At 34.6% G+C, this 22,125-nt stretch overlaps 1 protein-coding gene across 2 annotated transcripts in view; it reads left to right on the forward strand.

Annotated features, from left to right (window-relative positions):
* TNKS (tankyrase) overlaps nucleotides 1-22,125 on the forward strand; it is a 214,256-nt gene that overhangs the window by 108,785 nt on the left and 83,346 nt on the right. For both annotated transcript variants that reach the window (XM_058525140.1, XM_058525141.1), the window contains 2 exons: nucleotides 7,781-7,817; nucleotides 8,564-8,639. In XM_058525140.1, the coding sequence (XP_058381123.1) occupies nucleotides 7,781-7,817; nucleotides 8,564-8,639 (113 nt within the window). The remainder of the gene's footprint in view (nucleotides 1-7,780; nucleotides 7,818-8,563; nucleotides 8,640-22,125) is intronic.

Raw genomic sequence — 22,125 nt, forward strand, 5'->3', positions numbered from 1 at the left:
GGATTTCTAGCTATGAGGTTGTGGCAGTACTGTCATATTTCTCATTAGTCAACTTTTTCTTTTTGTTCTTATTCCTTTCTATAGGTGACATTTCCATATTCCAGAATTAAGAATTTTTCAAATTTTAGAAAAGATATGATTTGGCATTTTCTTATAAAGTTAGACCTACACTTACTGTACAACCCAGCACCCCCACTCCTAGGTATTGCGCAAGGGAAATGAAGACATACATCCATACAAAATCCTGCTTGAATATTTTTAGTAGCTTTATTCATAATCACCAAGAGCTGGAAACAACCCAAATGTTGCAAATTCAAGTGTGTTCGTGTAATGGAGTACTACTTAGCAATCAAAAGGAACAAATACTGATATGTCCAATGATGTGAATGAATCTCAAAAACATTTATACCAAGTAAAAGAAGCCATACTCAAAAATTTACATATTCTGCGGTCCTATTTATATGACATTCTATAAAAAATAAAACTATAGGGCCAGAAATCTGGTCAGTGGTTGCCATGGAATGGAGTTGGGATAGGAGATTGATTATAGAGGGGCCTGAGGAAATTTTTTGGGTGATGGAAATGTTTTATATCTTGAGACAGTGGCCACACTACTGTATAAGTGTCAAAATTCATAGACCCATACATCTGAAAAGCTTGAATTTTACTGTATGTAAATTATACTTCAGTAAGTAAATAAATAAAATAAGACAAAGTACATCTACTGTATCTTATAAAACATTCTAGTGGAGTCTTGGGCTGTACCCTATAATCAAACATTAATATTTTTGCAGTGAAATATATGATTGCTGTGTACACTAAGTGGGTCAAGTTTTGCTGCCAAATGAGTTTTTAGAGCTTTTTGGATTTGCAAATAAGGAATTGTGGGTTGATGACTATAGAAAAAGAACCACTGGTATAGAACAAAGAATATAAAACTATTGGCCAAATTGTTTTGGATCAAATATGGATATTACTTTTCCAAACCACTTTTTTGGGAACAAACATGTGATAGTAAAAAATCAGTGTCCCCCTTTTCCCAGCCCGGATCAGCCGTTAGCACAGACAGTTGGTGTCTTAAGTAATAGTGGGCATTCCAAGCACCCAGACTCAATACATGGCATCACAATCTGCCATGCATAGCGTGAGAGCTCCCTCCCTCCCTCCTTCTTTCCTTCTCTCCCTCCTCAACATAATGTAGAAGGACGTTTTCTTTGAAAGTGTGGACACACTGTGCGGAATGACTCATTGGTTAACAACGTCCTATAGGAACACCTCTCTTGGCTTTTAATATCTAACTTGAGAGAATCTATACATCTTATAATACAACCTCTTTTTTGGCCAGTGTGTATTTATATTTATGTCCCAAATTTTAATACTTACATTTTTAACAAAGAAAATTTTCAGGGAAAAGTCTTAGTTATATTCCAAATACAATTGACAGATTGTCAGAAACAGGTATAAATTATTTGAAATCCTGCTGAGTGTCTATAAATAGGATGTATATCTTAGATGTTGCTGGGGCTAAGTGAGGTCATATTACTGCATACAGAGAAACTGATTAACAGTTTTTGGTTAACAATCATATTACTAATTGATTGCATTATACATTTTTTGGAGAGCCTTTGTTATGTTTGAATGTTTTATTGTGTTTTTGGAATGTTTTAGAACATTGGTTTAGGTTTTTCTTTTGACATGTAATGAATTATAATTTTTTATTGTTTAAATACTGTGATATAGGATAATATAGTTGTATTTGGGGGTCTGTTATCTTTGCAAATTGATTTTCAGCTGCTCTACAGGGAGTGGGACATCTCCATTTTCCTAAAGAATTGGAAAATTCTTCTCAAATAATAATCCTCTTGGTCTCTGTCTAGTTCCATACTTAGGTGAACTTTTTTTCTTTAAAAAGAAATCTTGTCAACAAAATAGAAATATCTATAATTAAAGACCAGAATTATACAAAGATACCACTTCCTTCTGAAATAGCTATTTTCATTCAGCTTCTAGTTAGAGTATTACCAAAAATTTAGAATTGCTATCTAAGTACATAATACAGCTTGGGTAAAATTGCTTTACTGCTTACTCTATAATTCCCAGGTACTAGTTTTTATAGTAGTTTAGTAGAGATTTGTTTTCCCCAGGTAATTTTATGTTTTTCTTTAAAGTCTATTTAGAGCAACATTAAAACTGTCTTAGAAAAAGATCTAAGTAGTATTGAGAATCAAATGTAGGATGAGAATTTTAGAGCTGAAACTTCAGAGATCATTTAACCCTTCACTGTCATTTTCCAGATGACAATAAAATGGAGGCTTCCTGGAAGATAAAAGTGACTTTCCTGAGGTCACATGAGTAAATCAGTGGCAGAGCTAGAACTCACACCAGATCTTGCATTGTATAGTCCAGTGTTTTCCCCTCTGTTTCATGCTGATGAACAAGTTATTTGATATTCAGTAAGGGAAAAAAAGAAGAGTTTTGGCAGTGACAATTTTAAGAGTAAGAATAATATGGAAAGTAGTTTATTAGAGTAAAAGATAACTTCTTAAATAGACCTCATAAACACTCTGGAGTAGCATAGTCCAAAAAAAGTTTCAACTATTCTGTCTAGCGTTCTCTGCACTGTCCAGTATGGTAGGTACTAGCGACATGTGCCTGTTGAGTACTTGAAGTATGGTTAGAGCAACTGAGAAACAGAATTTTTATTTTTTTATAAATTTAATTCATTTAAAAGTAAGTAGCCAAGTGGGGGTGCTGGGTACTGTATTGGACAGCACAACTTAGAGATTTTGATGATATTATAACACTGGTGATGTTTAATGTTAGCTGATGTTGGCTAATTAAAAAGATCAAAGTTGTAGGAGGCAATAGAGGGGAAGTTCATTTTCTACCAGGAAAATAACTCTGTTCAAGCCCAGAACTTGAGAGCCCCAAATTATTCCATGTTTAGAATGGGTGTACAGTTAAACACTGTGACCATGATTTAACTAACGGTGTGGACTTTGAAGCCAGTGTCAGAATGTAGTGGGAAGATTGATAGAATCCAGAAGTAGGAAGAAGGCGTTGAGAACTCTGATAATTTTGTAATTTTTCTCCAATTGTCCTGAAAATATTCATGAAAGATTTCAAAGAGAAAAAATAATTCAAGCATTTCTGGGGTCATTGTTTATATGTAGTAGAACATCAGTCTGTCTGAAAATTGCTTTTGATGGAAGACCTAGCTTTAACTTCTTGAGATTAGATTATTTCCTGGTGCTTTAGTGAAATTCCATAACTGCATAGCTGGTTCTGAATTTTCAAATCTATTTCCCATATAGGCTGTCAGTTTTGCTATAAGAATCAGTACATCTCTTATATTAGCTGGAACCTTGATGTGAAAATATCTATATGAGAATTATCAATTCATAGTACTGCTTAGCACTCAGCAACCTTTGGGTCCCTAAACCCAATAACTGAGATTCTTGATTGAAGTCTTTACAAAGCTCTTCCCTTGAGCCTAGTGCATAAGAAATTAAAACATGCTATGGGAAATGCAAAATGCATTATCATTTGAATAGACCAGAATGAATTTTCTTCATTCCTATTCCCTTGGTCCAAAATGTTAAAACGAACCAAAAGGTAAACCCTGTATATGTATAGTTTTTTTTTTGCCCTTGTTTACAAGCTCATATGAAAGTTCAAATGCTTTAAAATGGAAATATTTGGTTTACGTTTTATAAATATGTTTAACCTGTTTAAAGCTAGTTATTGTTATTGTTTTTAAAATTGTTTTATTGCTATTATTGTATTGTTACTCTTTTCTTTTGTTTACGACACTTCTTCCAAAGCTCAGATTTGGTTTAGCTTGTTCAGGGCCTGACAGGTAGTGAATAATACTCAGTGAAACCTTAGACAGTTCATTTAACTGCCTTGGCGTCAGTTTCATTAACTATAAATGAATATGTTGTGGATGATCCCTTAGAAGAGCTATTCTGAAATTGGGGTGAGGTGACAGGAGAAAGGTGACTTTCAAATTACATCGCCCCTCATTGCATATAACAAGAAATGTTACTGATAGACATATATTCTTTATAGTTTCAAAGCAGAGAAAAGAAAGGTTATGGTTCTTTTTTAGTTTCTCATTGCCTTAAGAATTTGTGATTCCGTATTCATCATCTTTCCATGCTTAACAAAACCAAATGACTCATTTCTGCAAAACTAAGTCTATTTTGATCTTGTCAGTTGCTGAAGAAAGGGGCAAAAGTCCCTCAGAATGTTAAAATGGAGATGTCAGTAATCATGACTTCTATTTAGTGATTTAGTTTTTTCATTTTTATTCAAAAAGCAATTTTGCCTTTACGCTAAGTGAAAGAGAAGTTTCTAACTACCTCAGAGAAATACAAAGGGGAATTTTATTTTTAACCTTGTTTCTGATAACATACCTGTTTAACACATTAACTCATATCCCCCATTCCCATGTATGTGTGTGTGTGTGTGTGTGTGTGTGTATTTATATTTACATATATCCTATCATTAGTTAGTTTACTAATTAAAAAAAAATCAGACTTTGGGAAGTAAACTTTGTGGCTTGCTTATTTTTTTTATCCCACTTATTTTATTCTAATGAAAGAAAAATATTTTAAGCCATCTATTTTCTCCATTCCTGGCTGCTATTATCTTGACTATAATTGCCTAGTTTCCTTTCTGGCTGATCTATTGCTAGCCTTTATCTGGTTGTTATTAAAGAATGTAAATGTGCCATAGAGCACCATAGTCTCAGCCAGAGTATTTTCAGATTCTCAGCTAAAATGAAACAGAACTGGTCGTTTGGCTGTTAAGTAGGTAGCTCAGATTTGTTGTCTGAGTGTGTGAGATACTCTAAATTCATTATGCGAGTTGTTCCCGCGATGTAGCATTTGAAAAATAGGTTTGACTGTTTATAGATTGTGGTCCTTGGGCACCAGATAGTGGATGTTGGAATGTATTGCAGAAAAGCTGATTCAAGTACTGTGGTCTCTAACAGTAAGAGTGGAAAGTCATTTGTAATACTTGTGTCTGACTCTGTTGGGTGTGCTTATGTGTTCCCTTTTGAAAGCTTTCGTTTATTATCAGCTTATTCAGGAGGGAATAACATTTTTGCAAGATGTGCCTTTTGGAGAAAACATCAATAAGGTGTACTTGACGAGATGTTTATGTAGGAAGACAGATTTGAACTCTGAAGATCCCAAATCCTTTGCAGGTTTATTACCTAGCTTATTGGAGTCATGTTTCACTATGACTTAGATTTCAATAGTAGCAACCTTCAGTTCCCAACTTTAATGTCTTTTTTACTGTATATCAGGGAATTTATACTTACTCCAAAATATAAACTGTCAGAATTCATTGTCTACTCCCCCTGCCCGCCCTTCACATACTTTGGGCCACTTTCCTCCCGAACAGAAGTTTGCTGGAGTAGAATATGGAAATATTTTTTATAATCACAAAACTTACAGATCTTTATCCTTTGCACTCCCCTTGTTAAAATATTTCATTATTTCCTCATTGTTTTCAAAATAAAGTTCAAACTTCTTAGAGAGCCATTCATGATCTTTCTGTTTCTTCTCTGCCTCATCCTTACCCATTTCCCTACAAATGTGCTTTGTGTCAGGTTTACACAACTACCCTTTCCCTTCTCATTTCTTTTACTTTGGTTGTTTCCTTCTCCCCACCCTTCTTCACCTTAGGATCACCTGTTCTTCCAAACTCTGCACAAGTTTCCCCTCTTCCAGGAAACTTTCCTTGAACCACAATTACCCTGCCTCTTCTTAATCCCATTTAGATTAGCCTTTAAACTCTTTGTAGCATTTCATAAAATTCTTTTCATACTCTATTGTAATCATTTGTTTACATGTCTGTCTCATTTAATAGACTAATATTCCTTGAGTTCAGAGATAATGTCTTTTTTGGTTTTGAATCTGGCATGTAGGTCTTCCAAATAAATGTTTATTGACTGACTGACTGACTTTTATAGGTAATTCCACACTTTGGTTTACTTTGCTCTTGATTCTTAAGAGATTTGAGCATATGGGTTATGCCCTTTTCCTCACAAGGAGCTTTTTAAATTGACTCACTAACTTCTATATTGCCACCTAAAATGTTTAATAAAGGTAAATCTTTGGCTTTGGGAAGGCAAGAACCTTAGTGGCCAGGGGATATAATAATATGAACCTTAAATTGTCAATCAGTTAAAGAATCTGGAATACAATGTATGGAAAATTGGAAAGACTAACTCTTAATGATCATGAATCATGCATTGTAGTTTATCCATGTATATTGTTGAACCTGTGACTTTATTGGTATGTAAAATTCTGTTAGGAGAGAATAGATATATAACAACTTTTCCTTATTTGAAAATAACTGTTTACAGTTTCTAGATTTTAATGTTGTCTTAATCCAAGAAGCAAGCCAAAGTTTAATCTAAAAAAATATTTGCTAACGATGGGTTATAAAATTTTTAACATGTGCTTGGTGGTGCTGAGGTGTCTTTATAGTATTTGCATCAATATTCTGCATTCTGTAGCAAAACAGAAACAAAATGCAAAGAAATCCATATTTGCAAATGATAAGATTTTTAAAAATAATTTAAGCTTCTTTCTTAGAATTATAACATTTTCATTTAATCTAAACTTGTATTTCTTCTTCTATGTATATTTAATATTTGCTTTCACATAATTATTTCCTTAGACATTTTGTGTAATTATTTCTTTAACGGTATAGCAAACTGAGTCATCATATTATAGCTGAATCATAGTCCTGGCTGTTCTTTTTAGTTATGTGAATGAACAAATGCTATATTATTAAAATTCCTTGTCCTTCAGTTAAGCTTGCAAAAGAAACTTGTTTGTTAGATCTTGAATACCCTAAGAAATTTGTATTGAAGGTTTTAAATTATGTGCCTATTTTCAGTCTGTGATATATTAAAAAACAGAATGGAGGAAAATTATCCACATCAGAATGGAGAAAAATTATCCACAGCTTAACTATTGGAGATCTGCTCATTCTCAGAGACCCCAGCCTCCTTTTTAAAAATATTTTTAAGATTTATTATTTGTTAAAATTTGGTATTGGATTTGTATAGAGTGTAAAGATTGCAGCACATTAGAATGTTATTGTCATTTAAGAATGTAGTCACTGTTTTGGTTTTTGGAGCGCTGCCTTCAAGAGGTTCATAGCATTTTGTACGTAGTTCACGTATTTCTAGTCTACAGACCTACCCTATCGAGGCAAAGGCTTCATGATCCTGCTTTTTTTTCTACTGCTATAAAGCTCGGCAGTGGTAATTAATGTTTTTTGTTTTTTTTTAAACTTTCCCTGTCATTACAAATAAAACTGAGTTTTTTTGAAGACTAGTAATTTGTACCTTTAAGGAGCCACATTATTTTGCTTTTGTCTCAGAATGTATTATGCTTCACAAGTATACTGTGACAGCCTGAATAGAAAAGGGGGGAGGGGGCATTGTCTTCAGCTGGCATGCTGTTATCAGAGGGAATGTGTTTCTGGACACGAGATTTAGCATTCATTGGTTGTCTGAAGAAAGCTGTTTCATCTGAGGATTGGACAAGAAGCTGCGTCAATTTGCTGCCCGTCTCCAAGGCACTGGTGATGCTGCCTTCACAAGCTGGCTAACGTCACGGCTCCATCACCCAGCGGGGTGTGGACTCTCTTTTTCTGTTCTTCTCTATTTAATTCTCTGTTTGCTGCCTACTGCATTTCTTAATCTGTCTTCTGCCAAATGCTAACAGCATGATATTTTGCAATCATCTAGGTGAATACAAGAAAGACGAACTCCTAGAAGCTGCTAGGTAAGTGATTCCATTCATTTTAAGTGAATATAATGCATGTAGGGGAGAGAAGGGGGAGGGCAGGTGGAAGACTGTAAAAATTATAACATGTTATTGTCTTGCTTGGATTTTATGCGATGATGCGGATAAGACCTTATACTAAATCTTTGTATACTTTATGTTGCATGACTAGTGTGTTAAATGAGACGGTCTTTCAATACAGTGATGATTATAAGGTTAATTTTATTTGGAACATTTCTTAAGATACCTGCAAACCTTAGTTGCCCAGCTTTTTGAATGATATTCTTGGAGTGTTAAATACCTATATCTTCATTTTTCTCTGAAAATTTTTCTAGCAAAGCTTGAATGGGGGGCATAAAGTAAATGTTAAAATTCTCATCCATTTTCTTTTGTTCTTGGTCATTTATAATTTAATTGATTAGCTTTTTAGAGCATTTTCTATGTATTTTTGACTCCAGTGTTTATCACTTATCAGACTAAAGTTTGTTTGTAATTAAGAAGGTGACTTTATGCAGATAAAGAAAACAAATAAAAGTGTAGAAAGCTATATTATCTAAGATGTACCACTGTATGGTGATTACAGGAATTAATTAGGAATATATTAATTGAATATAGCAAAAGAGATTCAGAACCATATCAAAGAAATCAAAGCAAACTCATATTATTTTCCACTCATGAAAAATATCTATAAATATTCATAAGAAGCTCTATAATTTTATAGGAATTGACTTACTACTTTTTTATAGGAGTGGTAATGAAGAAAAACTAATGGCTTTACTGACTCCTCTAAATGTGAATTGCCATGCAAGTGATGGGAGAAAGGTGAGTTATTTAAAATATAATATCCCCTTTCTGGAATTTCTTTTTGCTTTACATTTAAAATTTTTGAAATTGGCATATATATGTATATATATACACACACATGTATATGGCTGTATTTTTACTGGCATCTTTTCACTGTGAAATGAAATGCTGCTGTATCTGTTATTGGTGGTTGTGACATATTCATAGAGCTGGTGAAGCATGAATCTTAAGCCTTTTCTTTTAAATGTCAGACGCTGAAAGTTGTTTGTTAAATGAAACTGCGGCTTTGTCAGTGATTAAAATTATAACATACATTATTTTCTGTGAATGACAATGGAAATTGGAAATATTTGTTTACGTCCTGTTTACTCATCTTAGTTGGGATATTTGCATTTTTGATTTCTTATTTGGCAGAGGAAGATTTGTTTGTTACATACCATCACTTTTTCCATTTAATCTGAGAAAATGATGCTAGTGATCTATGTAACAGCCCTCCTTTTTTGTTTATTATTTTTTTATTGGCTAAGTTTTTATCGTATATTGAAAGAAAGTAGATTAAAGCAGAGAGAAATATTCTGCGTTAATATACAATTGTCATAAATGTAAGGTAAAATATAAAATATACAGCTGGCATCTTCATTATCTGCTTTGTATTCTTGCTGAATATAGACTGAAATGTAATTCTTTACAGCCCTTGGTAACTGACTGCAAAGTTTTGCAGGGATTACCTAATAGGTATTGAAAAATGAAGCATTCTGTTCTGTAGTCTTTTTAAAAATGACAGGTAATTTTTTAATGTTCAAGAATGGCTTTTATATTTTAAAAACCTAAAATATTTTTAAAGTTACACCACAAATATTGAAGAAAATCATCTTGTGCCTAATATTTAAAGAATTAATTCCTTTGAAATTATTTATAGTGAAAGTATGCTATGGAAAATATCAGGATAGGTGGTATGTACCCCTTAGAAATAATAAACTATTTTGCTTTTAAAAAATTATTTTTCTATGAGAGTGATAATTTTATAGATCAAAATTATTCCATTTTCCTTGGCTACCTTCACACTTCTTTCCCATTTTAATGAAACCCATATAATAGTGGCGAGGAATTGAATCCTTCAGAGTATATGTTGTTATTGTAGATGGCTCGTATATTATTGCACATGGCCTGGTGAGTATTCAGTTTCTCTGGATAATTTAGGGAGAGACTTCTACTTTCATGGAAGGTTAAATTATGTATATATTAAGCTATAAACTAGCGAAGATTTACTCAGTACTATTAATGACTTTGGGAGATATTTTTAGATGGTAACTGCTCACTTTTCCTTCAATTTTGATATTCTTTTGGGGATTTTAACATTCTTTAGTTACATTGAGCTCCAGATTTTGTTTGGATCCTCGCAGTAGATAAAGTGACTTTTATCGCTGGGCAGAACAGGGCCTTCTTATCTATGATAAATGCAGCTATATCTTTGGACAGAGCTCTTGTACATCCCAGCCTACTTCAGTTTTCCATAGCCATTGTAGTATTACAGAATTTATATAAGATTACTCTAGCAGGAGTTGATTTTCATCCCAGCCTTTCTCCCATCCTTACCCTTATACCTTTACAGCCCCATTTCTAGCTCAGTAAATCATAATAATTAAGGAGCATGAGCACTGATAATTAACAAATTACCCCTTCTCCCTGCCTCACCCCTACACAAGTGTATAGAACTCCTTTATTTTTCCTACTCCCCAAAGGAGGATATATTTCCCTCATTCCTTTAGCTGGAACCAGTGTATTTCTCATCTAGATTCCTCTGGCTCCTTTTCTGTATTACTCTATGGCATTTACCACAAAGTTTTTGAATTGTAGTTGTTCATGCATGTGTTTTTCTTCTACTCATCTGTTAGCGCTCTTTTGTATTTTGCACATGAGCAAGCCTGGCACTTTGCATGTAGCAGAAGCTTAAGATACGAATATACTCCCTAAGAAACATAATTTTATTCTCTGGGTGAAAAAATCATCTGTAGTCTTTGCCATTTGGAAAATTAACTCAAAAGTTTATGAATGGGGAATTTTATGTATTCTGTTATTATATATTATTACTAGTATTATTTTATTTTATTTATTTTTGAGTAATTATACCATGAGGGAGAATTATATATTTTAATGTGTAGAACATTTTTAAGAACAGGTCTCAGATATTATACTGAAGGATTCATAACATAATTTAAGTAATGCAGTAATTTTCCAAACTGTGCTACTATACTTTTTCAGATTATCAGTCTTCTCAAATTAGATAGAAAAGGAAAATTAGACTTCAGCATTTATTAGGTTTCAGTACTATGCATATAACATAAAAAGTCATTCAAAATTGTCCATTGGTATGCAAAATGCAAATAAAATTTCATAATTAACATTGAATAATGTTCATATTTAGATATTACCCTTGTTTATGGCACAGAGTAATTCTTATTAAATGTACCAGTTGCAGTAAAGCCACGAAGCGGTAAATATTCTGGGTGCTAATGGAGATTGGGATAAAATCCCTTAGTTATGATAGTATCTTTTGTTTTCTTGCTGTTGATGTCAAGAAAATGTGTAAGCAAATCTAGCTGCTAAATTACAGATCTGTCTTCTATATTTAGTATTTTTTTCAAGCTATTTGCATGTCTTTATTTAGAATTAGGAAGTCAAATTTTATATTAACAATAGGATAGAGGTACTTTACTTATATAGTAAGTTAGTCAGGTACATAGTTTTATTTCTTGGATTTGCATTTTAAAACACAGTGCTGAATCAAATTAGTTTTTAGATGGTTTCTAAAGACTATATTAATGCTTAACTGAGTCCTTGCCTGTCTCTGGTTTTACTATGATTCCTGGTTTGTAAATTTAAAAAGCCCATGGAAATGTCAATTTTGTAATGTTTTTAGAAAAGAAATGCTCCTTATACATTAACTAGTAGGTGGAGAATTTGCCTAGATATATATGGGGGTTTTAGACTTCAGCATTCCTTTTTAATGTAATACGTGGGATTATACAATGACAGTGTAAATTTTAAATAGTCTCTTAATTCTGTACTATGACTTCATGATTATCTAATTAGGTAATATGTGAGTGGTTAATATTTTTATTTCCCACAGACGTTTGTTTTTTTAACCTGTAGAATTCTGAAAATAGTCAAGTATCAATAAGGTTTTAAGTAATATATATTGTCGTATTATACATTTATTTTACATATAAATCAAAGTGGCATCTTGGCTACTCTGGAAATTTCCAGTTGTTGTTTTCCCTAAAAGGCAAAGGCAGAAAATCTTTTTGTGATGTTTTGTTCTAAAATGCTGCTTTCATGCAATTGTATACACGTTCTAATGATGGCCACTTTAGAAACATAGGGGCATGGATATAATTTATTCTTCTTCTGTCTCCTGCCCATTATTATGAGGCAGAACATTCGATAATTCCTTATTTTGAATTGTATTGAAGTGCAACCAGATCCTTAAAACAGATTGTTCCCTTTCTAGAATTCTTTATTCCTATATTTTCAAATTTAGATTTTTTGCCCTTTAATCTCCCTTTACAGTGTTTTCTATTAAGACTAGATGTTTTATTAGCAATTATCCAAATATTCTGGCCTTGTTTGATATATAAATTTAAGATGGTGGTGGTCTCTTGTTTTCCAGTATTAATTTTCGTAAAGATACCTTTTTATAATAAATGAAAATAAATATTTGAATATATCTCAAATTATTCCAACACTCAATCCTCTTGAGTTTTTTTTTGGTTCCTCTTGTGTTATTTCCCTTTCCTGGCTGCCTTTATCTCCTTCCAGAATAAATGTCCTAAATTTGTCCCCTTCTCATTACAAGGAATAGGTTGGAGTTGGGTATTACTGTACATATTCCTAAATAGGAATAATGTGTATTTTTCCATGCATGTACTTTGTCTACTATTGCTATGATTGTATGTCACCAAATATTGAAATATTTGGTTGGTACTTTATTTTTATAAAGTATTCAGTGTAATTTCTGGTGTTTCGGGTTTCTTTCTGCTCCTTTCATTCATTCAACCAACACTCAATACTTACCATGTATAGGTCACTGTGCTAAGTGTCATGGGAGATAAATATGTGTTTAATGATATTGGTTCACAAGGAGCTCGGAAATTGATAGAATGTGTAAGACATTATCTAGTACATTGAAACTAATGCTCTAAAAAATGTATGATTCCTTTTGCTGCAATACAGTTATAAAGTGTAGATTTAAGGTGAGATTTTTTTTTCTGGCCCTTTTATTTTTAAAGCATTAGTATTTAGCCATGAATACTCTTCTATAAGAAACCACAAATGTAGATGAATAGGCAGTTGGGAGAGCATGATTAAAATTCAGGAAGATTAACTGAAGAGTTTCTTTAAATGTCAAATTTCTACTGTGTAAATATTTGCTTCCATAAAATAGTTAATAATGAATAAGACTGGAAACAGAGAAAAGTAAAGTGTTTAAACTATTTTTTAATAGAGATCAATCAGAAATAAAGTAGAATTTGGGGCCGGCCCGGTGGTGCAAGTGGTTGGGTGTGCGCGCTCCGCTGCGGCGGCCCGGGGTTCACCGGTTCGGATCTCAGGCACACAGTGATGCACCACTTGTCAGGCCATGCTGTGGCAGCGTCCCATATAAAGTGGAGGAAGATGGGCACAGATGTTAGCCCAGGGCCAGTCTTCCTCAGCAAAAAAAAAGAGGAGGATTGGCAGATGTTAGCTCAGGGCTGATCTTCCTCACACAAAAAAAGATATAAAGTAGAATTTAGTACCATCCCTTGAAGATACCATAAAAAACTGTGATTTGGTTGAAAGAGCAAATAGGCTCTGAAGTCAGACAGGTTGGGTTCTCTTCTCTGCTCTTCCGCTTTCTCAGTGTGTGGCTAAGGCTCTGTAGTTTTCAATGTATTTGTTTGTAAAAGGAGATAATCGTACCCGTTTCACAAGGCATTGGAGAGGATTAAGTGAAATAATGTGATAAATGTATACTCTTTGTAGCACATAGTAGAATCTCAGTAAATTAGATCCCTACCCCTTCAATACGTTTTTTGAAGTTTTTGAACATGTTTAGAAGGGATCCGTACATACGTTTGAGTGCTCCAACATTCCCCACCTCTCCACTTAAATTGTCTTTATTATCCAAGCTCAGTCCCAGAGTGGCATTTGGATAAAGTGTAGGTTACCAGGTAATCTACAAAGCATATAATTGAATTAATTCTTTCAGAGCTTGGTCTTTGCCCCCTCCCTACCCAACATTACATTTAATAAATAAATTTGTTTATATTAGTGGCTTATAAATTCAGAATGTGTTCTTGAGATATATGTCCATTTTTAAGAACATATTTATAACAAATTGGCTGAAAATAATTGCCACAGTAGTCATTTGAATTCCATAAAGCGTATCCAGTGAAGCACAAAGAATATATAAGATTAGTGCAATTTCTTTTGTATTTATATTTAAATTTTAGAGTTATATACATTTGTCATATTGTAATATAGAATTTCTCAATATTCTTGGTTAACTGCTCCCTCCCTCAATGTAAGTCTTTGTTAAGTCCCATGTTTGACCAGGATTTTTAACAATCCTTTTGTGGTAGATTGTTACTTTGAAGACCCCTCAATGAACCATGCCTCCGTTGGTTTTTTTTTGGTGAGAAAGATTAGCCCTGAGCTAACCTCCGTTGTGAATCCTTCTCTTTTTCCTGAGGAAGATTGGCCCTGAGCTAACATCTGTGCCCATCTTCCTCTGTTTTACATGTGGGACACCTGCCACAGCATGGCTTAATAAGCAGCGCGTAGGTTCACGCCCAGGATCTGAACCCGTGAACCTCAGGCCGCCAAAGCAGAGCACACAAACTTAACCACCATGCCACCAGGCTGACCCCATGCCTCTCATTTTTTATGCCCCTGTCTAGTCCCTTCCCATAATGACTCTGAGGTAAGCCTGGGATTGCTTGAATGAATAAAATAAAGCAGAAGTGATGCTATGCCAATTCCACTAGTAGCCCCTGCATTAGCCTGGCAGCTGTCAGTTTCTTGCTTTTGGAATGCACCCTCTTGGAACCAAGCTGCCATGCCATGAGGCAGCCCAAGCAGCCATGTGGAGAGGTCCATGTAGAGAACTGAGGCTTTTAGCCAAAGACCCACCTGATCTCAATTAAGCCTCTAAATGACTCTGACCATCCAGGCATCTCAGAAGTTCTAGCCTTAGCTGAGCTCCCAGTCCATCCTCTACGTAACATCAGCCATCCTAGCAGCCTGGCTCATGCACATAGAGCAGAAGAACCACTCAGGTAACTTACCATTTTGGGGATGGTTTGTTATGTAGCAATAGATAACTGAAATACCCCTACTATAGGAAAATATAATTTAATGCTTATTATCGGGCAAGAAAGATTGCATCTTTTCTCAGATGGATTACTGAAAATGCCTTTCATAGCTGCTTGGAAGAATAAGTGAAGGTTTTAAAATAAATCCCCAGATATATTTATTTCTTTAGATATATTTAAATATTTTGAGTTTACATCTTACAATTTAAGATTTTTTTCTCTCAGAATGCAAAAAATAATTTCATGTGCATCTTTTGGGGTCATGGTATTGTGGGAGAAAGCAGAAACTTGAAGCTAGAAGACCAAGTTTTAAGTTAAAATTATTACTAGCTATGTGATTGTAGCAAGTTTTATGATATCTCTGAATTCTCCATTATTTAGCCTAAAAAATGAAGGGTTTGGGCCACATGAGCTCTAAAATACCTTTCACCTCTAACATTTTAAGATGGTCATGTATTTTGTTGTTTTTCATCAGAGTTAGTAGCAATTACCAGTAATACAGAATTGGATTTAGTATCTGTATGGAAAGTGTTAGCGTCATCTGAGGACACATGCCTGGCTCCCTGTCGTCTTTAGTGGCCCTTATCATCCTCTTCTGTTCTTGCCAAATCTTAGTAGATAAAAGGTCACATCATTTTTTAATTTCCAACTTTTATGGATCCTAGTTCAGATGTTACTTGGGATTACAAGAAGGTCAAAATGCAGTAAGTCTGCATTAGGGAACTCTTCAAGTACTTTAGTTTTAATTATATATCTAATCAAATCACTTCTTTAAAGTACATCTTGCTGATGTGTGTCTTACTGTAATGCAGAAATCCCTTAGAGCAAGTTTTCTTGCCTGCTTACATTGGGATATATTGTGTAAAATCTTTATGCTCGTGTATATTCATTTTGTAACAATAAAGGCTTGCAAATGTCTTTTTTATTTTTCATTCGGGAATCGCTTCTACTAAAACAGTCTCTATTTTGTCAAGCATGACATTTCTACTGGTGAGAGTAATTAGTACCCATGCCAACTGTGCTCTGTTTCTCTCTTTGAGAAAAGAATTTTTAGTGCAAAGGGACCTGTGGTAAAAAGCAGGTGGGAAAACTTAGGAGCTCATTTTAGCTCCGCTTAGCCACCCTCCTCCTAACTTTGGTTTCTCCTACACTTGTATCCAAAAGGCACAGGCATCCTGCAGTTTTCAACCTTAGACTAGTTGAGGGATAGAAAGGAGTGAGTACTAAATCATTTTGCTGTGAGTATGGTTCATTATTAAACTTTGATTTAGAAGCCAAATTTTGAAAGTGACGCTTCAGCATATCCTTTTAAAGTGGTAAGAATCTAAGTTTAAAGTGCTTTTTCTGTCTCTACTAGTAATCCAAACTTTATAGGGTAGGGTACTGTACAGCTGCAGCAATAGCCTGAACAACATCCATCTGACAGAGTGGCGAGGGAATAGGGTCAGTGGGAAACCTACAGAATAGCTTCAGTGGTATTGCTGACGTCCTAGTTCTTCAGTTGAGTGGGATGGTGGGTGGTGGTATTTACATATTTTTATGTATCAATTATTACACAATAAAGATATTTTGAAATAGCCCTGTAATGATTGTGATTTGATTATGATCTCTTTGGCTTAAACTCTTCAGTTAATATAAGTTGACAGTAGAGTATTCACAAAAAGTTCTTAAATCCTGAGTGAACTTTAGTGTGTAAAAAGGCTTGCTCAGGTACAGAAAAAAATTTGACTTCAGAAACTTTTCTTACCTGATGAGAAGCTACAAAAAGTGAAGAGTTAATTATGGATTTAAGAACTTTGAAATTATCTGTAGCTTTGAATTAGCATTGTTAGAAACAATTGTTTGGCCACAATATGAAAGCAATATAAACCATTAATTTCTTAATTCATCACATACCAGTTACCTGGTGTCTTAGCTTGGGCTGCCATACCATAGATTGGATGGCCTAAACAACGGAAATTTATTTATCACCATTCTGGAGGCTGGGAAGTCCAAGGTTAAGGTGCTAGCAAGATCAGTTTCTGATGAGGGGCTCCCTTCCTGGCTTGTGGAGGGCCTCCTTCTTGCTGAGAGAGAAAGCGAGCTCTTGGGTGTCTCTTCTTTCTAAGGGCACTTATCCCGTCATGAAGGCCCCAGCCTCATAACCTCATCTAACCCTAACTACCTCCTAAAGGTCTTGTCTCCAAATACCATCACATTGAGGGTTAGGGCTTCAACATATAAATTTGGAGGTGGGGGGGCACACAAACATTCAGTCTATAACATCTGGGTTTTTTTGTATCTCAACTTTTTAAAAAATTTTTTTAAAGAAGTATAATTGCTCAGGAAGCTTACTTCCCTCCCCCACCATGCATATTCATCTATTCACTCACTTGCTCAATTAAATTAGAATTATAAAAGGGAATTGCTAAAAGTATCAAGAATCTTCATAATATTCTTTTTAAAAGATGATTGTTTTCAGTGACTAATAAGAAAACATGTTTCTCTACTAAGAATGGCATCAGTAGTAAGACTTTAAAAACACTATAAGTATCATGCATAATTATTTGAAATTGCATGTTTGGGTAGCCAAATTAGTACATTTGGAAATAGACTAACTCAAAATGTAAAGTGTTCCCTGTTTTCCTTTTGTAAAGATGCTTTATTTATTTTTTCTTTGGTGAGGAAGATTTGCCCTGAGCTGACATCTCTTGCCAATCTTCCTCTTTTTCGCTTGAGGAAGATTTGCACTGAGCTAACATCTTTGCTAGTCTTCTATTTTGTATGTGGATTGCTGCCGCCTCATGGCTGACGAGTGGTGTATGTCCATGCCCAGGAACCGAACCCACGAACCTGGGCCACTGAAGTGGGGTGCACCGAACTTAAGCACTGGACCATGAGGCCGGCCCCAAGATGCTTTAGTTTTTTAGTAGTAACATGATAATACCCTTCTCTGAATACCCTAAAAATACCCATTAGGTAATCTCCTAGTTTCAGAGAGAGTCCGTACCTGTCAGAATTGGGGAAGGGGGTTCTGGGCAGGGAACAGAGCTAGAGGTCTCTGCTCCTGGCTCCCTTTGGCTGCTGAATTCACATACACAAACTCAGAAACAACACAGACTTTATCACTAAAGGGACTTTGAGGTGACGTCATATCTCCCAAGTCCTAGAGCTCTTAACTACATTAAAATCAGCTAACGGAATTCTCATTCTCCCACTTTACACAGTTAAAATCACCATCTAACGATCTAAGGGGGAATGATTTCATCATAAATAATCTTTAAATGCCAATCAGTGTAACTTGTTTCCTGTTTCAAGAACAAGTCATCTGTCTGTTGAACATTAGTTAGAATCTTTGATGTTTAGATTTGAAAACCTAAGATTGTAAATATTAATTATAAAAAGGAATTCATGTGAGGTTTGGGTAGTGTGAAAACTTTTCTCCTTAAAAGTATAAAACATCAGGTTACTATCAGACCAAGAAACCTGGTTTCCATAAGTCTGCCAGCTGTTTCTTGTTGAACAATGCAAAATTAATGTTGCACCTTCTGAGAGTGCTAAGCATTCTTTTTTTTTTTTTCCCATACAAACTCGATGAGAGGATGCTAGGAACTCATTTTCATGCATACATTTCAATTCTTCTGCTGATTCTGAAGCTGGAAAAGAGAAACACAAATTTCTGGCTATTGAAGAATCCCCTTGGAGTTTCCACAATGATAATGTTAAGTTAAAATTGAATTAAGTTGGCATTCGGAGCTTTAGTCTTAGAAAGATTACTCTGTGGATTTCCTGTTCTTTCTTGTCTGTTCATTTCCTTTCCCCTATCCTTCTCTTAACTGATACATACCACTTAAAATAAAGATAGTCCTTTATAGTCTCACTTTAAAAATAAATTTTTACTATAAGGCAGTTGAGGTGCAGACACTTTGTTTTGTAAGATATTTTATAAATTCTACAAATTTTTAAATGCCTTAGATTTCTTCCTAAAGATGACTACATATGTTACCTTGGAAGAACACCCTCTCTGAGGCTGTAAAATATCAATCATTATTCTGCCTCTGTTCATGTAGTCTCTCTAGAATTCATAGAATCTCATTTAGAAGAGGACTTAAATGGCAACTAGTCCAGCCTCCCAGTGCAGTGTTGGAACCTTCACTCTGATAACTCTGACATGTTGTCACCTGGCTCTGCTTGAATACATTTTTAAAAAATGAGAGCTCACCGATTGGACCAGACCATATCTGGATTTAGTGCTGAATTTAAGGTTTCACGCTTTAAGGAGGGATATTGACCAGCCAGAGGGTGACCAGGCAGGTACTCAGGAAGTTATTCTGGAGGAAGCAATTGAGGCAACTGGAGGGGTTTAGTTCAAGAAGAGACCTAATGACTATTAGAGATATGTAGAAAAATCCTGTACTAGGAAAGAGGCAGATAAATTATCTTCTCCAATTTCAATATTCTGTTATTCTTCCTTGACCTCCAATACTTACTATTTTAAACAACTTCTATTGTTAAGAAGTCTACATTTTTGGGGCGCTCATCCAATGGTGTAGTCACACTCTCACTCTTGATAGGTTTGATATGTGGTGCCCTGTGCATCAGAATGCTGAGGTAGTCAGAACTGCCAAAGCAATCCCTGCTTACCTCGAGTAACTCTTCCTGCCATTCAGCCAACCTAGTCCATTTCTGAACATTCTATCCAGAACCTGAGGGCCCAGCCAAAGGAAAAGAAGGAAGGCAGAATGCGAGTTCTGAAGTCAGATTATCTGGATTTGATCTCTGACTCTGCTGTTAACTTGCTGTATTGATCCCCCTGTTCCTCAGTTTCCTCAATTGTTATATGGAGGTAATAATAGTTTCTAGCTCTGGTAGTTGTTGTATACTTTGACATTCTACTTTGACAAACAAGTTAACACACGTCATACACTTTGAACAGTGCTTGGTACATAGAAAGTACTCAGTAGATTTTAGCTATTATTTTAAATAAAATACTTTGTATTTTCAAAATGTGTTTATATCTTCTGTTTCATTTCACCTGAAAATAACTCTGTGAGGAAGCCAGTACTATTGTCACCTAACTCCCCCCATTACAGAGATTGTGACTTAAAAACATTAATGTGTTAAACACTCTTAGGTTATAGGAGTAGTATCATCTCTATTAATCAAAAGTAATAGCCCTGACATAGTCCACTGTTATGAGACCATATCTGTGATAGGTGTGTTTAGCTGTAGGCACTGGGTTTTAGAGAACCATTGACCAGGAGGCCCAGGACCAGAGGAAAAGACTCATAATGGGAAAGAAAACATTATTATAAGAGGATCTAAAAATGTGTAATCTGTAGAAGAGACAAGGTAAAGGAGACATAGTTTTTGAGAACAGTGTGAATAAAATATTTTTTTTAATTTATTTCTACTTTGGTTCATCAATTTTCATTCTCCAGATAGTTTCTCTTTTAAATTCTCTTTATAGTAGAAATTGAGAAGTTTCAAGGAGACTGTCTAATCTTCATTACGGTACTACTGAAAATATCCCATCAAAAGACAGGTGTCAGTGATGAGATATATTTATTTCCGTGGATTCTTGCCCATATTGATTCTCCAGCTTTTAATTTGTTTTGATTCTGATTTAAGTATTACTGTCTCAAAGAACTTCTTAACTATACCTAGCAAGCAGATTAATCATGTCACTGTGCCTGAAATAAATTTAATGATCTCTGATTATGTGGTTATTATATTTCCTTGGGAATTTTGTATCAATGGGAAAAATATCTCAAATGATACTTATGCTAATATAAACAGTGGTTACCTTTGGGAAAGGGGTTTGTTGGACTGGAGGGAGAAATAGAACATTGTACTTTATATTGTTTTAGAGTGAGTATATTATTTTTACAATTTAAAAGAGAATTCTATTAGGGAGGGAATGGTAAGTAAATGTTAAGTAATTGATGATTGAGACCAGTTAAAACTGAGAAAATACATATATATAGTACCTCATTTTTGAAATCAGATTTGAATAAGCATGTTTTTATATGTCCAAAAAAGTAGAAATGAGTATTGGAATTTTTAAGTGTAATGACTTTGTGTTTATGTATATTTTATAAAAAGATGGCAGGAAGTTAAGAGTATTACAAAGATGATATCTAGGATTCACGAGTTGAGAGAGGTAGTACTTGCAAAACTGATCGTACATTGAACAATCTTATCACTAAAAGTAGAATATTCAGACATAATATGTCACCTCGTGATACTATGTGAAGTCGTATCTATGCAATATTCTTGCCAAAAAAGTTTCATTTGAAGGAGAAAAACTAACTTCCAATTTAGATGAAATACAGAAGATACAGGCACAAGTTAAATAATCACACAATAAAGGGAACAACTAACAAGGTTTCTTCAACAAGTCAGTCTTGTGAAAAAAGAGAAAAAGGAAGGATGAAGACTGTTGTAGATGTAGGGAGACTTAATTAAAGGCACAATAACCAAATGTATGGATCCTGACGCCCAGCAAACCAACTTTAAAAAGTTTTTGAGACAATCGGGAAATTTGAATATTGACATGGATGTTAGATGATACCAAAGATTTACCACTGTTTTGTTAGATGTAATAATAACAGTGGGGTTTTGAAAGAAAATGCCCATAATTATTAGAGGCACCTACAGAAGTATGTAGGGGTGAAATGTTACAGTGTCTTGAATTTTGCTTCAGAATACTGCAGTGGAGAAAATAAAATATAAAAGAGCAGAAGCCAGTGTAACAAAGTCTTAATAATTAATGATTGTTGAATCTGGGTGATGAGTACCTGAGTGCTGAAAAGAACATAAAGTTTTATCTTATGAAACCATTTTGTAATTGTAACTGTAGAGCAAGAGTCTGGAGGAAGAATTTGAATAGTATGTTATGTTGTTGAGCTTGTATGGAACTGAGCAAGACTACACTTAAGTCTTTTGAAGAAATTAATTGTTAGATGGAAAGAGAAGTATCTTTTGTTATCTCTTGAGCCAACTCTTAATAGGATTCTTTTCCAAATTTGGTAAAGTAATAAGTCCTGCCTTATTTGGAATGCATATGTGCGCTTACCCATGGGCGCCCGTGTGCACAAATACGCGCACGCACACACACACACAATTTTCTGACTTGACAGTTCCAGAAACCAAGAAACTCATTCAGCATT

The sequence above is a fragment of the Diceros bicornis genome, chromosome 29, assembly GCF_020826845.1.
Source record: "Diceros bicornis minor isolate mBicDic1 chromosome 29, mDicBic1.mat.cur, whole genome shotgun sequence".
In the NCBI taxonomy this organism is placed as follows: Eukaryota; Metazoa; Chordata; class Mammalia; order Perissodactyla; family Rhinocerotidae; genus Diceros; species Diceros bicornis.